Below are 18,592 nucleotides of genomic sequence, written 5' to 3'. Positions count from 1 at the left end.
GACTGTGTTGAATGCGCGCAATGACTGACTATGACGGTATGAAATGTTACCATGAGCTTTTTACCTTCGATACTATAGCTGAGTAGGCATTAATGATGTGGTTTTTTTTTGTAATATTGATTTGTATCCAAGAATTGTGTAACAGTTATCCCAAATAAATTTGATGTTTACCAGTCCCGCCAAATGTCCCCCAGATTCCTGATTCTGGTTTTTGTTTAATGTTGTGTGTAGTCATTACAACTGTAAATGTATTCAAAACACCGTAGATGGCGGTTGTGACTGAAAATGTTTGCTTTTTTCTTGTAATAAAAAATATATTTAAATTTAAACACAAATTCAGTTCGTCGATAATCATTACAACTATCTACAGTTGACTGCGACAACCTTAAATACGTTCGGTAAGGTCCGTAAACGTGATGTAACAAATAGGATTTTGAATGTATTATCTAGTGCAGCGCTTCTCAACCTGTGGTACGCGTACCACTAGTGGTACTCGGAAAGCTCATAGGTGGTACGCGAAGAAAATCTCCCTTTATAAAAAAAAATTTGAATGAATCATTATTAACCTTTCAGCAGGCGCCCAAATATGTGTTAACACCAACCGTCTTATTGAAGTAAACCATAATAGTTATAATAATAATTGTATGCATTAAATACATATATTGTCATCATTTTGTAGTAACAAATAAACTAATGATGACAATATATGTATTTAATGCATACATTTTTAATAAGCAAAAAAAAAGGTTATTAAGTCAGGTGGTACGTACAATTTTTCGAACTGTGTAGGTGGTACGCAAATATAAAAAGGTTGAGAACCGCTGATCTAGTGGCTTTAACAACCCAACTCTGACCGAGATAACGTTATAATTTTTGGTAATATCATTAGTACGTTATATAATTTAATTATTTCGTTGTATATGTTTATTCGAATAATATCTAACACCGGTGCGAACCCATCCAGACGATTATGTAATAAATATTATCAAATCTTTCCGGCCTTCCATTACCCGATAAATGTATCATACTTTCATTAATGTCCATTTCAGGTGCCCTTAAAAATCCTCAAGTCATTTTTGGGCTGTGCGCCCCATTTTAAAGACTAAGAGTTGTCAATATATATATTCCGCTTATTTAGATATTTCTAAGTAAAAATTATATAAAATGTCAACTTACTTTTTACCAAAGCTCGGAAATGAATAGTGACAACTTGTTAGTTATTTCAAAAAATAAATTATGTAGTCCCTAAAAATTTAATTATCGCCGTTCTCCCATTATTGTTCAGTGCCCCGATTAAAGCTGATATTTCAAGAGGGTTTCCGACCTCTTACCACCTACCTGCTTACACGGCTAATGGCAGGACTCGGTGGCATATTTTGTCAAAGGGAAATATGCACTGACAAACATTTGATTTACCCGAGAGGACTTCGTTCTCTCGCCTCCACTCATTACCACTGAATCTCAACTAGTGTTAGTTTGTAGAATGTCCAAAATTAGAAAACGGTTGGTCATAAAAGTAATATTATATTGAAGAATGCGGGAAAATGATTTAAAGACAACAGCTCAAATGGAGATTTATCCCCCATATCCCCCAGTAAATACGCTACTGCAAAGATTTTCGTTATGACACCAGATCCATGCTATTTTTCTGATATAACATAAACGGCCAAATGGGTCAGAGCAACATTAATAGAGCTACATTAATAATAACACAAGCGTAATGCTTATATATATATATTTGACATCACATTTAAGCTTTGTTGTGTTCAACACGAATAACACTAACACATAAAACGCAGACAGTAATGTCCTACTGTTTGAGACGTCTGTTGTCCCAGGCTAATTATTGTGTACAGCAGAATATTTATTAGGAGCCTACGACCGACATCCGTTTGTATAACCCTAATTTCAAACTTTTAATTAGTATCAGTCGTAGTGAAGAAAAAAGTTTTTTACTTCCGACGTGTTTGAATTCTGTTATGTTTCACCCCGTCAAGCAAAATTATTTTTTTTTTTTAAAGAATGCAGAATTACCATAATAATAGTAAAAAGCTAAAACTGGAAAATTAATATTCACGGTGCCGTTATAAGTCTTAACTCTACGGTTAGGCTAGGTTTGGAAAAACGTAGTTATACATTAAACGGGTATTGGTAACGTTTCTTACTTCGTCCTAATATCATAACATAAATAATTTCACATGTTATGAATTATGATATTAAAACGAAGTTGTTTTGTACGAATGTAGAGGTTTTTTTTGTCTCTGTTTGATAAACAGTAACGGTTAAATTATTTTATTTGTGCGAACTAGTTAATTATGTCAAAATAAATATAGTGGGAAATTAATTTTGTATAACAGACCGGAATCGGTTGCGTAATGAAAAATGCGTGTATATAATCTCTGCGACAGGGGCGCATGATATACATTTTTCTAATATTTCCTCTGCGGCTTCACCCCCTCCCCACGCCTACAACCACTTTTCTCGTCATTCACGCATGTTTATGACATGTGCCAACGGCAAAATAATATGTGTATTCGTTGTATGTAAATATCGTCGTTCGTAAAAGTTTTGGCTTTGAGCAGGTGTGTTTCCTCTTGGGTGGGTTTGTTCGTATTAAAGCCCAGTCAAAAGCGAGAGGTGCACCGCGGTAAACATCCACGTCAACGCGCTCATTCAACATTTTGTATGCGATTTTACTTCTTTTCCTCTCCTCGCCCCTTCCTCCCGTTCCCTTCGCTTTGGCATGGAAAGATTTATCTCGGGTTCTAGCTAGAAACGCACCCCCGTCCCTTTCCCTCGCCCCTCGCATCGATCTACTAAAACAAATTAAAGGGCGTCTCCTCAAAGGCAAGATTAACGGCTCTCGATTTACGTGCTCGATTCCCTGACGGCTGCGACTCCAAAAATCACCTCTTCCGCAGTTCATTTGGGGTATTCCGCATAGTAATATTCGTTTGTACGTGCCCAAAACTTATCGACACTCGAGTTTATCTACGGTCGACGACGGTGCGAATCCGTATAAAAATAACCCTTGAAAACTCCTCGCGAAACAAACTAAATAAAGCTATTGTTGCGTGTACATGTGAGGAGTGTCTCCAAAAAAAAGTAACTTATTCCAAATCAAATTTTTTCGGTAGAAATACACGAAACCCCATCGTTGGCATATTGGACTGCAGAAACTTAGGCGGAAAACGTATTTATATTTTTTGTAAAATCCATCGTACACCAATATGTATATTTTTTATAATATATCGCATAGTTTTAGATTATATTGACTATCAAAAATCAATGTAAATTTTATTATATGCTGGACGACCGCAGAAAGATTTTTATAGGCACTACTAACGGACGCGTTAAAGCAATACAATAGCTAGTTAAGCCATGTGCTTAAACGTTCATTAAAGTTTAACGAACCCTTAAGTTTAACTTCTAAAGAACTTGGGTGATATTTTAGACGTTAAATGATGGGCGGTGATCTACGAGTGGCTTACTAAATTTTAATGAATCGTTAAATATCGAATAAAAAGAGAAAATGTCCAATTTTTTCTCGAAATTTAATAATTCAATTTTATATTATCCTTAAGTATATAATTATAATAGAAAAAATATTTATTACAAATGCTGTTTCATTTTATATTTTTGTATCCCAGTCCTTATATTTGTGTGCAATACAATTACACGCATAATATGAGCAATACCAAAATTATGTTACAATAAATGCGTTTTACACTTTTAAATTAAAATAATATCTCTATTTATTTTTGTTTTTAATAGCAACGTAAGTGTATTTTTCATGTACCTAACAAGAAACACGGTTTTGCAATTTACTTTCCCAACATTAATTAATAGTTGTATTAAAAATAAGTTATTTTACAATTACTATATTATTACGAACCAGAACATTAAAAAAGAGTGTTTCGGACTGTTTGTCAACTATACAGTATGCATACGATTGAAATATCAACGGTAATCCATTATATTGTTGTGTGCGATAAAAGCTGATAACATACACATACCAACGTCAAATATGTTAATGAAAACCATCAATCACCAAATCGACTTAAGTATATTTAAATAATTTGTTTTTTATACTTACCATTATTTATGGCTAATAATCTCATCTCGATTACAAGGAATTATTGTTTTGATAAAATAACGATTTGTTGACGTAAACTCGATGTAATTCGATTTTTAGTATTCTTTATACAAATACTTAAGTACAGTTAAAAGATTTACTTTTATAAGAAAATACAAAACGAGATATTTTATGTTTTTTTGGTCGGCAAAAAATGTTCGACTTGCAGTTTACTGAGAATAAAAATAATATAAAATCCAGTTAAACTTTTCCTTAGAAGAAATAAGAAACCAAAATGGCGGTATAATATAAAAGCACTTGGCTGGTGCCTAAAGCTAATAATTTTTTTGAAAAATCAGATATCCAGTTAGAAACAATGTGATTGGGACTGTCTAATAAACGGATGTTAAAAACTAAAAACATTCACATTCGTCAACACAGATTCAACGACAACAATGGTCCAATTAAAAAATAACAAAACAAGTTCCTTGGCTTTTTCTATGGATCATCAAAACCAAGCCGATAAAACGATTTCGCCACAATTAAAGTAAAAAGTAGGATAGTAGCCGAAACAATTTTAATTTTAGCCTAAGATTTCGGTAGTCGGTACTCCCTAATCACTTGTTTTTTTTTTTTGTAAATTTAATTAGTGAAGTGATTTTTTTTATGATGATAATTGATGGCATATTAAATGAGTAAATTAAATGAAAATAGTACACATTTATGCGTTACAATAAAACGCAGTTTATATGTCATCAAATAAACTGTAATGCTAATGTAACGTTTTACTCGTTGGAATTGATCAAATATAACCGAAGCCTTGTTGGCAACAATGAAATTCTAAGGTTATAGGCATTGAATAATTTATGAAGGGTTCATGCAAAATAAATAGCTCTTCCAGCTGTTAAATATGACAATAAACATAGAAAAGGCTAAGGGTCACCGACATAATTTATTATTACATTTATATTGTAAATGCAACATACATTTTAGAAGAAATTAAAGCGTTGAACAGGTCAGTCGGGGCCTCCGATAAAACTTATTGCCCAGATAAAAATATTATGTAGTTAATTTCTTAGTCTTTACCTTCTGCTGCCTAACCCAGCCGGACCGGGCATCCCGGTCACAAAGATATCAATATTATCAACATTTTAATATTTTTGATTTGCTGACTTGAAAGTTTACATTTTATTTCAGTTATAACTTTAAAAAATGTATATAATATGCCAATGGCTGTCAGTCGAAGGGTATACATAATATTTTTTACCTAAAAATTTTAAAAAAAATCAACGTTTCAAGTCTATTTACTAACGCTTATTAAACGTTTTTTAAAAAACGTTAAAAATCTATCTCGTCTAAAACGCATTAGAAGTTATCTTGACCTTTGACTGCTATCAAAGAGCATTTTACGCTTGGGTTAGATTAAATATCAAATTAATATAGTTTTGTTTTAGCTTGACTTTATGTAATCGCGTTTGGGTAATATTAGATAGAATTTCTATTTATCGGTTATTTTTTATTTTATTTCATTATTTTTTACTTTATTAGTACACTCGAAAAAAAATAACGTTATTTTCAATGAAAATGTAAATTTATTTGATAAATAATTTATTCCTATTGACCTCATAAATGTTTTATCAGCATAATAAGGCATTGTTGTTATAACAACAATTTTATCGCATCAATCGAAAAATTCATTGTATCAAAAATATTTATCAAACATTTGGTTGTTTATCAATTTAATGAAATTTATATCAAGGTAATAATTTTTTTTATATGAATAAAGTGGTTTTATTAAGGGTTGATAAATAATGTTAATTAAAATGAATTGTTATATTTCGTTGGGTGTAGTTTAAATTCAAAAATGCACATAGGTTTTCCATTTTACTATTAAACTAACCAAAAAATCCTAATGTTCCTCCGTAGGTTTCCTGCTAAGTGGGGAAAGTGCCCAAATGTACTAACTGGTGAATGGAATATGTTTAATGACTAGGTGTAGATATCGATTATTAATGTTAGTAGATCATTCTGGTTTATCCCATGCAGAAGGAATATTTCGTCCTAATAAGCTTAAGTTGAAAGATCACATCGATATTTCTTATCTTTGCGAGCATTTGAAACTACAAACATATTTTGTTGTAATATATTTTTATTAACCTAAATATCGGTCAATTAATGTGACCTAACCTAACCTCTTAATAATTGAGTTTATTAATAATAGTTAATAATTATAGAGAATAGTTAATAATTATTGGAGTGAGAGTTTATCGGTTATCAGGATTGTATGTTATTGTTTTATCGGCTAAACGAGTACGATCTAACAATTTAAACCCGGTGCAACCCAAACGGCTCTCATCCATTGTTTGTTTTTTCCTAAACGGCTCCGGTATTCGGTACTACGCGTATATTATGAAGTCTCTTTAACTTTTCAAAAAAACTATTAAATCTATTAAAATTTGTCGTTTTTATTCCATAAAAAACTCGCTGACGAGAAGGAATTTGTGTTGTAAAAAACCGGAGCCGTTTGAGAATTTACCTTTATGTAAAACGGGAGCCGAATGGGCTACGTCCTTTAAACCATAAGACAAAAAAAATTATAAACGAGGTATGTAACATGTAATATTAAAAATAAAGTATTATTACATGTTTTTAATATCATAATCCGTTATGGACAAAGCCTGTTATGGCCGCCTGCATCAACTACACTTATAAATCAAGTTAAGCAGTGCCGTAGCGAGGGGAGGAAAACGCCAGGTGCCCTTCCCATTTTTTTTATAATAACAGTGGGTAGGCAAGCAAAATGTCGAATGTTGTAAAATATATATTATCCCTTAGAATTTAATAACTATTACCTTTGATTTTGCGACAATTCTTAGGTAGTTTTATACTTAAATTGTGTATTTACAGCAATCCTTTTTTCTAGCTGTAAAAAACTTAAGTAAGTGCGTGGAGTAAAGCGCTCGCTGAACGAATGACGTGTAGACTATATTAATCAAGGGATACCTAATGTTAATTTGCCTTAAAAATAAATTGGTAGTTTGCATGATTAAAATTTGTACCGGTCTATATTATAGTGTCAGATATTGCTTTTATATTTTTTACACGTAGTTACCTTAATTGTAGGCGGGTGGTTGAACAATAATATATTTTGTAACCACAACGTTGTCTTAAAAAATCCACGTCGCGCTGTCGCTTATAGGGTTTATCCCAAGAGCAAAAGAAATATCTCGCCGGTACCTTTGGACCTTTTCTGGACTGTTTTCAGTAACACTGGACACATATAATTGTTATACATATGGTGCCCCGGTTACGTTGTAGTATAATAGTATACAATATTTATTGCCTTTTGGAATTACACACGGTTCTATTCATCGGGAAATGGCGTGATCGTTCTTAATCTGTTTCTCTGCAAGAAGATTAATGTATTTTGTCGTACCTACCTAGTAATAGTAATTTATAATTGTTTTGGCGAAAACATTCCGTGTAAGAGTATACATAAAATGCGTTTCAATTCGGGGTAACGACGTCGAATCAGATTTATGGCGTGCCGTTTCCAACTTTTAGACACCAGAAACCCTGTAATTTTTCACGAGAAACAAAAACTTGGGTAAACCGTCGGATTCAATACTGCTCGTTCACCGTATAAGTAGACATATCAAAAGTTTTCGGACAAAATTAAAAAATTCTGTTTTAATTATAGACAATAAAAATTCTGTGCAGCCAGCTCCGGTTCGTTAACGTTATTTACATAATAACTTATAATAAAAATAATCAGCGCGGCCATGTTTTATACAACTTTCATTGCTAACTTTACTAAAAATTGGTATTTGCTTCTGAAAGTTCCGCCCTTTTTACTCTTTTTTTTTGTATCGACCTCGCTGATAAGCGACGTATTGTTGTTACCAGACATTTCCAAAATACATTTTCCGTGATTAAATATTCAAAAACCGAAACCCTAAACAATTCGATTCGTTTTGTAGTAATTATTATTCATACCCCATAAATAAACTCATTATTTACAATCAGTTACATACAGCTGACAACACCCGGTTTTACTGACAAGTCCAGTAGTGAAAATATAGTAAAATCATAATATCAAAGGCTTATCTATATGAGTCGACGTTACAACCTTTTTTAACAAAGATTTCGATTATTTGACTGCCGCGCTGTGTTAATTGAAAAGGTTTACCAAAAAAAGGGATTTAACAATCATAACAAGCGTGTGGTATATTATTTGTCGGTCAATTCAAAGAGATGATTTTCAAAATAATACGAATCTTCCGATTATTTCAGAAGTAATGCTTAAAATTAAATTAATTTTAACATTCTCTAAATGTGACGTACTTAGTACGTACCTACTTATTTATGCGATCAAACTTGTTGTGACATAAGTTTTTTTTTTTATGTTATTTGACTTGACTTGAACGCAGTAAGTTCGGTAAATGAGAATATTGAACACTAAATGTGTATATATTATGTTTGAAAAAAAGCAACGATTTAAATTATTAAAGAACTTAATGCGATAAATTCTCTGTTCTGTGCCACGATAAAGAATGAGCGTGTGCCTTTTTTTGCTGCTTTGTATATTTGTTTATTAATTATGAAAATGTGTTTGCATAATTCAACAACCATTCGCCGTGGTTTTTTTGGATGAATTATTCGTCTACCTGTTTGTGCTACCGTTTTGCATTTTAATGTAACTATTGTAACAACCCGACGATAAAGTGAACCAAAACAACTATAGCACTGACAAATTAATTATTTTAATATTCTAATAGAACCAATTGTAGAAATGTCAATAAGGAGTTTTTCTTTATTATTGGTGTCATTGTTAGAAGCTCTATTTTAACTGCGTTAGGTTTTGGGCTGCAAACTGAGGACTCTAGACGCCAACAACTTTAATGCATTTTCAACAAAATAATTAGTTATTAGAATTGGTTTAGAAGTGATTAGAGTGATGGTTTTGGTGAGCAACAGTGATTGGAATTAACAAGTTGTAATCTTGATATAAAACTCTTGATCAACGCTCGTGTCATTGAACCGGCAGGGTGAGCTTAAGGCCTTCGTAGGTTTGTTGTATGGTTAAAAGTGTGCAGTCTGTGGGCGTCCAATCGCAATCAGACATAACAAGATGGGAGAGTAGAAAACTATTCGTTTTACAACTGTTGTAGCGCTTGTTTTAATTGGTTTCGCAGCTCTTTGTAATACAAATTTCAAAATTATTTCATTCTTACTCATATTTTTTCCCCCTTTCGAGCGTCTCTCGAATTACCGCTTGAGGATAACCGGTGACCGACGTAGGGGATTGTTTAATATTTTGGGTTCAGGTATCCTAAGGTTTGCTCCTCCGGTAGCTTTTGACGCTGCCGCGGGGAGGGATAGCAGTTTTCAGTACGCACGTGCGTATGATGTCATTGACCTCGGCTCAGGGGTGTGCGTAAGTGGGTCACGCAATCGCCCTGACGGCCTTGCGCACGGGGTGAACGCGACTCGACCAAACTTGCAACCCCACCCCACCCCCTTTCACCCTTCCACGCGAATTACCTCCATAATGGCGCATTTCTCATCACCCTCTAACAATCGTTATCGCATCTGGGCGCGTTCGTTGCCGGTGCCGAACGCCTTTCAATTAGGAAGCAGGTTTTTTTTATACTCTTAGTGTCGATAATAATTATCATCGGCCTATCTTAACGGGCAAACACTCTCCTCGGCTGTTCTCTGTCTACACTGCCGCCTCGGGCTTACACGATCAGCTGTTGTACGCAATGCTTAGGTCGTACACAACATAACCGTCGACCTATTGGACTTTGGACTAGACTATTTGAATTAAAAAAAAACAATACAATCGTTCCACAATCGAGCTGGAAAGATAAAAAAAAAACTAATAACAAAAAATTAAGGTCCAGAACATCATAATATATCTATCACCTGGAAATAATATTTTGTTGTGTATATTTATGCTGTCTAAATACATTTAAATTGTATAATATACAATGTTGTGACGAAAACGTAATGAAAGAATAGAATTCTCAAATTGTCTTGCGAAACCGGAAATAGGTATATAACGCTTTGGACGACCAAAACGGTCGCGCATTACACGGACATGGTTTGGCATTACAACTTTTGATTTTTTAGCTTTTTTTTATTTATACATAAATCCGTCAGAATATAAATTGTTTGTTTAACGAAACCCTATCCATGCTCTAGACTGGGCAAAAACCATTATATAAACCAACACGGTGTATATATGGTCAACATTGTATTGTTAACTAACGTAAAAAATTACTTGTGTGTAATTTTGGAGAATTTGCTAATTATATGCTTGATTGCTGTTTTTCCAGGTAAATCTCCTTTTTTCCAAAATCTCGAAGACCAAACGGGACTGTTGGACGACTCGGGAACTCATCTGATCGACACATCCGTACAAGCTTTGACTTCGCCGTCTCGGTCCTCTCCACACAGTCAAGGTTCGGAAAGCAGCGAACGGTTTTCAAGGAAAGTGTTTGTGGGCGGTTTGCCGCCGGACATCGACGAAGGTCTGTTTCATTTTTCGCCTAGCGTTTGTTCAGCATTTATTGACCGTCAGATTTCAAATGAAATGTGATTTGGTCGAGGCTCAACGATATTATATTCGGCGAACCTGTCAAATCGATCCGCAGTTGATATAGTGTGTGTTACTATATATCGTTGTCTGTTATCCGTTTCAGATGAAATAACTGCTAGTTTTCGTAGATTCGGCCAATTAGTCGTCGATTGGCCTCACAAAGCCGAAAGCAAATCCTATTTTCCACCCAAAGGATACGCTTTTCTTCTGTTCCAGGTAACGTGCACTGTATTGTATAATCGCCGGCAAATCGCTGCCTGCCATTGATAAAATAAAAATAAATTTAAGGTTTTTATATACATATATGTATTGGGAAAGAAACGGTTTTTAAAGAATGCAATAGTGTTTTTTAGATGTGTACAAAACAACGTAACGTTGTCATGATTTGTCAGTATTGTTTCCACGGTAGAAAAAATCATTTGTGATATTATCATTGATAAACCAGCAGGAGGCAGTTACTTATACTTGCCGGGTGTGTTTTCAGGACGAATCGTCGGTCCAACAGTTGATCGACGCTTGTATTCAAGACGACGATAAACTATACTTGTGCGTGTCGTCGCCAACAATCAAAGATAAACCAGTACAAATCAGACCTTGGCGTTTGTCGGATGCCGATTTCGTACTCGACGCTTCTATGCCATTGGATCCTCGCAAAACCGTGTTCGTCGGTGGCGTACCCAGGCCTTTGAAAGCTGGTTAGTTTTTTAGTATTATTTGTTCGTTGTTTTTTTTTTTATGTGAATCCCAACCCAAAAGCAAACGGTACACTAAGCCAATGAGATCGGATCTTGTTAATAAATAATTATTACTCGGATAGACACAAGCCACGGCCTCCGAATAAAATCAAAATGATTTTGTTTCAATAGAAATATGCTGTTAAAAAAATTGACGCGTATAAATTAAATATATACGTTATTTTTATACAAATTCAAATAATTATTAAAAATATAAAATTGCGTGTTATTTAAATTACAAATTCCCAGGTTTGACAAACATTGAAGTATTTCCTCAATGTGGCCTAATTTAACTCCCAACATTAAATATTTGTCGCCTAAATCTGGCCATTTATTATTTTTATAACAGTTATTTGAAAATAAAGAGTTATTTTTTATACATTTTTATATATTGTTTCAAAAAAAAAAATGTATCATATACAGTCCTTGCATCTGTTTTTATATAACTAGTAGTTGATTTAAAGTTGGTAGTTGGTTTGTGGTGGTATTTGTTTTTGAATTAAATTTTAAGAAATAATAACAAGAATTAATAAATATTAATGGATTTTGATATTACAGTGGAGTTAGCAATGATCATGGATAGACTGTACGGCGGTGTTTGCTATGCAGGGATTGACACCGATCCAGAACTCAAGTATCCGAAAGGAGCCGGTCGGGTGGCGTTCAGTAATCAACAGAGTTATATTGCTGCTATCAGTGCGCGTTTCGTACAGCTTCAACACGGAGACATCGATAAAAGAGTGAGAACATTTTATTAATTTAAATTATTTTTAAATTCGATAAAAATCCAACCTTTACTATTTTATTTCCCAGGTCGAAGTCAAACCGTACGTACTGGACGACCAAATGTGTGACGAGTGCCAAGGACAAAGGTGTGGAGGCAAGTTTGCTCCGTTCTTTTGTGCCAATGTCACTTGCTTACAAGTAAGCCAATGCCTCATTAATTTTACTCGGATAAAATAGTTTTGGGATTTTAATCCATTAGACATTACAATAATATTTGTGTGTAACTTGCAGTATTATTGCGAACTGTGCTGGGCAACGATCCACTCGAGACCCGGTCGTGAGTACCACAAGCCTTTGGTCAAAGAAGGCGCCGAGCGCCCAAGAACTGTACCCTTCCGTTGGTCATAACGTAAGGTCGCGACAGAAAACAAAATCGAGTAGTCACATTTTATTAATCCACTAAATTTGTTTTTGTTTTTATTTGATTTTATTATTCTTACGCATGTTTATACAAATGATATGAAAATTTTAATTTTTTAAGTAGTCTTTTTAAAATCTGTCGTTTTTTAATACGAGAACTGTTTTTTACAATTTTTTTAATCTACCTTAATCACACAAGGAAGCCTCTGACTTAGGAAAATTGACTTTTTTCTCTTTAGGACTATTTTGAAATATTCAGGGTAAACACAATGGATAGGGCTCCTTCATCTAGCAAACAAATTGTATCTATTACTACAAACGAATTGTATTTAGTGCTATGTAATCCTTCCAAAGAACTTAGATTTTGTTTCGTTATGACTATTTTCATTTTTAGTTTATCATATTTCAAATCTTTATCATTTTTATTTTCTTTAAAACTTAAGTTTTACACAACTTCCAAAAAAAAAGATTTTTATTATTCTCGTTTTTTTTTCGTTTTTTTTTTTTCTAACGACCTAGGTGACCTAAGAGTTTTGTTTTTATTTTATTTGAAAGTTTATTATTTTTTAGACAATTTGTTTGAACTACTGCCACGTTTTTATCATACAATTTTTATAGTTATTGTTTTCATTTTCCTCAATATGTTTTTTGATAAATATATACATGTTTATGTACACAAAAATTAAATTTAATATAAACGTTTTTAATTTTTCAATTTTGAGTATTTTACGAATATGGCATAATGATTTTATTTTCCCAGTTAGATTTCATATAATAAGGAAAATATTATTATGGTTATATTAGTATCTTTTTATTATTTATTTTTATTCTATTTGGGGCAATATTTTATAGAACGACCGGAATATCTAAATGATATTTGCGGACATGGACCACAGGTGTTACCTATAGCAATTTTAAATCAATTAATTAATTATCAACTTGCAATGTTTTGTAATTTAAACTTATGGTTGCATCCAAGCAAGTCATAAGTATTCCCTTTTCCTCCTGATTATTCGCCTAAAGACATTTACAATTACAATTAAAAGTAACAAAATTAACAATACGATATTGAATATATTTTTCTACTTCTTTTTTGATATTTTTTAGGCAGCTTCGTTACGTCTTTAGTCTAGTTACCAATTCTAAAAGCGTTTTACATGAAATTACACTAATGAAAACTGATGTTTTATCGGCAACGTTTGTATTACCTTTTTTAAATAATAATAATAAAAATAAATAACGTTTGTTGAATGTTATTTAGTTTTCAAAAGTTTTTAATGTTTTGTTATGTTTTTTTATATAAATAGTATTTAGTTTTTAATAACCTACCTTTATTTTTTTATAACAATTCTATATATTTTTTAATATATTATTATACTCTCTTTACCCTTTATTAGTAGCCTGGTAGTTTTTATTAATTTTTTTCGTTGAACTCCTGATCTTCCCCCCCTTTAGTTGTATTAGCACTAGCACTAATAACTATAATTATGAATAGCAACGCTATGCAATACAAACTTAAGCAAGAGTGACAACATCTTTGACTGTTTGATATCACACCTGTTCATTTAATTTAGAAGACTTCACGACCTCTTAATGTTTTTGTGTGTAGTGCTAATTAAATTTACCGACCTAATGTTGTCTCTCGTTACCCTAGTAGTTATTTTTTGTCATTTTATTTTGGTAACATAAAATAAAAAAGATCAAAAATTATAAAATATACAATTTAAAACATTGCAACATGTACTTAAAAAAGTTCAAAAAAAAAATTAACTAAAAATATAAAATTAGTAAAAAAAAAAAAAGGTGATTTTTTTAATATACATAAACATTGCGTTTTCTTGCACACTACGGTAGAGAGTAAAGGATAATTAATTTTCACTTTGTATATAGAACAAAATTTACATTATTATAATATATAATATGGTTTAGGCAAATTGTTGTGTTTTCTAATTAAAAAAAATTGTTATAATTTTTTTTTTGGGGAAAAGATTTTTATTGTAATTTTTAACTATTGAAACGAGATAAGTTTTTTAATTGCACCTAATAATAATAATAATAATATAATATTTATAGCGAATTTTTTCATTATATTGATTGTCATAATATATAAATTAGAAGATTTGATAGATTTAATATTATTACTATGTGTAAAAATTATAATTGTTTATGATTTAAAAAAAAAAATAACAAATTTGTTGGCAGTCAGATATAATACTAGTTTCTAGTCAAATTATCATTAGCCCATAATGTTCCTTCACGCGGGAGAAATAAATGTACTAAATTACATTTTTCAAAAGTAGCCAATGTTTTTCTTTTCTTTATCTATTGCTCATTCTTACTCTAATAACAAAATTATCAACAGCCTGAAATAATCTTTAAAGACGTAATATAATATAATATTATAGTATACAAATACAAATTTCAGGATATTAACATTTTAATTTTGCAATCACTAATGAACAATAAGTCGGTGTTTTATTATTATTTTTATTAAAAATCATTATTTTTTGGCCTACCAAATACTGAAAAATGCACTTTACAAATATTTGTTGGTGTTTTTTAATTATTGTGTTATGGCTTGTGTGGTTTTTTGCCGTAAGGGAAAAAGTATTGTAACCGTGTCCAATTTTCGACGAGATTAAATGCAATTTAAAAAAAAACATTATTTTAAATCATTTAATATAATTAAATGTAAATTACTTATTTGTATTTTGCTGGCCATTTAGACACAAGTGTAATTGGCTGTGACACAGTATATTTTGTGCATATTTTATTGTTTTTTTTTTTTTTTTTATCTAAACAATGCCTTTGCCTTTGTTTTAATTAAATTGAATTGTTAGTTTGTTTTTCTTATAATTTTTTCTCCGGGGCAAATTAACCGTGCTCTGCCCTAAAAATATTGTTTTAATGTCAATTTTATAAAATAGTGATTACCATAAATGCGTCCGGTTTTTTCTGTGAGGGTTTGGTTACCACTTTCTCTATTTAAATAGTTCAATTTTCTCGAAAATAGGTTTTAAAACGGTTTTTACTTGTTTTAATCGACGATCATTATTATAATTATTATTATTATTATTACCATTATAATAATTTTAGAATTATTAAACAGTCGTACCAACCTGTTGGAATGGTAATATGAAATTCTTGTTTGTTATTTGTGAATTTATTTTATTTTCTGTTTTTTTTTTTTGCCGAGCTCAATAATATATTCCATGAACTAAACACTAACAAACTATTCACTTAGGAGCAAAACACATTCAATTTTCATAAAAATGATAAGTGTCTTGTCGTCTTACAACGAAAATTCCACATCTTAATATTATAAAACACTATTAGTATTAAAATTTATCTTGCATAACACGTGTTATTAATATGTTATAATGTTATTTCACCATTTATACGTATTGTTTTAAAGAGTTTCTTTTTTTTATAAAAAAAAAAATAATAATAATAATCATAATGATGTAAGGTTTTTTTTTTTTTTTTTGTCAATTTGTCCATTTATAGAATTTGTTTTTGGCATACCGATTAACGTGACACTATATGAGTATTTTAATTTTTCTTATAAATAAATAATTAAATAGGCAGAACTGTGATATCATCATTAAGAATGGTATAAGAGCAGAAATGGTTTCTTTATTACTCTTTATGGTTATTTAATAAATTTGTTTATTATTTTTTAAACAACGTTTAACTGTACAATGATCTCTTGTGCAAAACAAAAAATTAACTTTACAAATGGACTAAACTTTTTTTTCATATTTTTATCTAAGTATAGTTTTTTTTTTTCATTTTTCTAAGTCTTAATTTTCTTGCATATGTATTATTTTAATAAGCCATGTCTTTTTTTTTCTACGCCAATTTAAATGATTATTATTAATATTTATATAATATTAATATATTTAATTTTTATATTAATATTATTAAATTTTTTTTTTTTTTATAATTTGCATTAAAATAAAATACCTTAATTGCCAGCCAGAAGCTAAAAAGAGTATTGATTTCAACCATTTGTTTGCTTTTTGTTAATTTTATTTTACATAAAATTGTATTCGACATAATTAAATAATAATTAATATAATAGTAATATAAATGGAAAAAAATTGATAATAATAAATTAAAATATTCTTTTGTAGTATAGTTTAGAATGAACGCTATTATAGCCTATGCTAAATTATATTATTTGTGTGCATTTTTTCATTACTCCTATTTTTTATGAATTTTGTACGTTTTTCTAATACCTTTTTTTTGTATACTACATAATTTTTTTTTTATGCAGTCATGTTGGACAGACCCTTTAGTAAAATTTTATTTTATCCTTACTCGCATATTGTTCATATGTATGACAAATAATCAAATTTTTGTTATGTTAAAAATTTTTTTTTTTTTTTATTACGACTTTATTTTTCAACTGTAACCATTGTCCAACTTGCTTTTCTCCGGTAACTTGCCCTAATATTTCTCATAGGGTCATTTTATGGTTTTGTTTTGTTTTTATTTTTTGTTTTGTTTTATAAAATCATTATAATAATTTATATCCATATTAAAAAAAATTATGATGAAAAAAAATGTGTTTTTTTATTTTTATTACCTATACAAATCACTTTACAGTACAACAAGCAGTGCCAAATTTATAACAGACGTGTTTCATGGAGCTAATGAACTTAGGATCTAATGTATAGCAAATAACATGTTTACTTAAATGTCCACTGGAAGATGCACACCATAGAGCATATTAGGTACTACTTTCTATGATCCACACTCGACTGCGATGACATAATTTAGAATTCGACCAACCCATTTACGATACAAATAATGAAACTATCTCTGAGAGCCTATTATATATAGGACAACTGACAAGCCCAACGGAAAGTATATCAACGAGAAAAAGATGAACCATACCTAAAAATACAAACGACCCGCAATATTATTAAATACTGCACTGATAGTTTATAGTAAATTTTATTAGCAATAGGTATAATTAAACAATACACCCAATCTTGTTCATGCTCCACGAACACATTCTTCAATACTAACCAAATTTGGTTATTTTGAAATTATTATTTATTTCAAAGCAAAGAAGAAAAACTTCCCATTATCAATAGACAAATATGCAGTGTTTTAAAATCTCCCAAATCATATTGTTAGTCATCAGAAAAATTCTGTTTTTAAAAATCGATTCAATTTACACACTACCTATACAAAATATAATGCATATTGTATAGTAATTAGAACTTTTGTAATTATTGGATCACTGTTTAGGTAAATTACTAATAACCTTGACGCCGGAGCCTTAATTACCTACTCATAAAAAAAAAACAATATATTATAAAGTTTGTGAAATAAATATAAATAATATAATAAATGTTTTTTTCTCCTATTAAAATTCATCAATTTTCATAACAAACGGACACACTAATATTCAATCAAACAAATACTTATGTAGTAGATTGTATTTTAAAATATAGTAGCAAAATGTTTTAACTTTTACCTATAATCTTCACAACAAACAGCCAAATATTGTTAAAATAAATCATCAAAAAGAATAAATCGAGAAAAATTTTTAAATATTTAAAAAAACTTTTCAATCTTTTCGAGGCATGTTGACAAAATAACGTTGAAATTGAATAAAATAAATCTATTTTTATAAAACTTAACCTAACCTACTAATTATAGTAAAATAATACATTTTAAAATATAACAAGTTTGATAAACTGTACTAAACTTTTAACTTTCAGTCTCTAACTGAGCTTCAACCCACACTCCACTGTACTAACTACTATAATCACTAACGTTTATTATCGATGCAGCTTATTTATAAATTGCACCTAGAGTACTCGAATAAATTAGCCTAGCGGTTTTGAAGTTCATCCAAATACTGAACAGACACATAAACAAAAAAAATTAACATCACCTTAGTTTCACTTGAAAGTTAAAACGTGTAAAATGTTCGCTGACAAACCCATATAACTATTAAGAAAAGAAAAGATCTACAAACATTTTAAAAAAAAGGTAAAAAAATGACAAAAGTTA

At 30.7% G+C, this 18,592-nt stretch overlaps 1 protein-coding gene across 1 annotated transcript in view; it reads left to right on the top strand.

Moving 5' to 3' along the window:
- The window catches only part of LOC126833381 (cytoplasmic polyadenylation element-binding protein 2), a 78,489-nt gene extending 62,556 nt beyond the window's left edge, over positions 1-15,933 (top strand). The window contains exons 5-10 of the mRNA XM_050564678.1: positions 10,417-10,611; positions 10,783-10,895; positions 11,164-11,374; positions 11,972-12,153; positions 12,227-12,337; positions 12,431-15,933. Coding sequence (XP_050420635.1) covers positions 10,417-10,611; positions 10,783-10,895; positions 11,164-11,374; positions 11,972-12,153; positions 12,227-12,337; positions 12,431-12,547 — 929 coding nt within the window. The 3' untranslated portion in view covers positions 12,548-15,933. The remainder of the gene's footprint in view (positions 1-10,416; positions 10,612-10,782; positions 10,896-11,163; positions 11,375-11,971; positions 12,154-12,226; positions 12,338-12,430) is intronic.
- Positions 15,934-18,592: the final 2,659 nt, after the last annotated feature.

This window comes from Adelges cooleyi, unplaced genomic scaffold (assembly GCF_023614345.1).
Source record: "Adelges cooleyi isolate 19-005CV unplaced genomic scaffold, UGA_ACOO_1.1 ACOO_flye_CR_arks_rails_tigmint_CR_PRNA_2, whole genome shotgun sequence".
Classification (NCBI taxonomy): Eukaryota; Metazoa; Arthropoda; class Insecta; order Hemiptera; family Adelgidae; genus Adelges; species Adelges cooleyi.
Note: the sequence above shows the minus strand (reverse complement) of the source record. Positions and strands in the feature narration are given on the sequence as shown.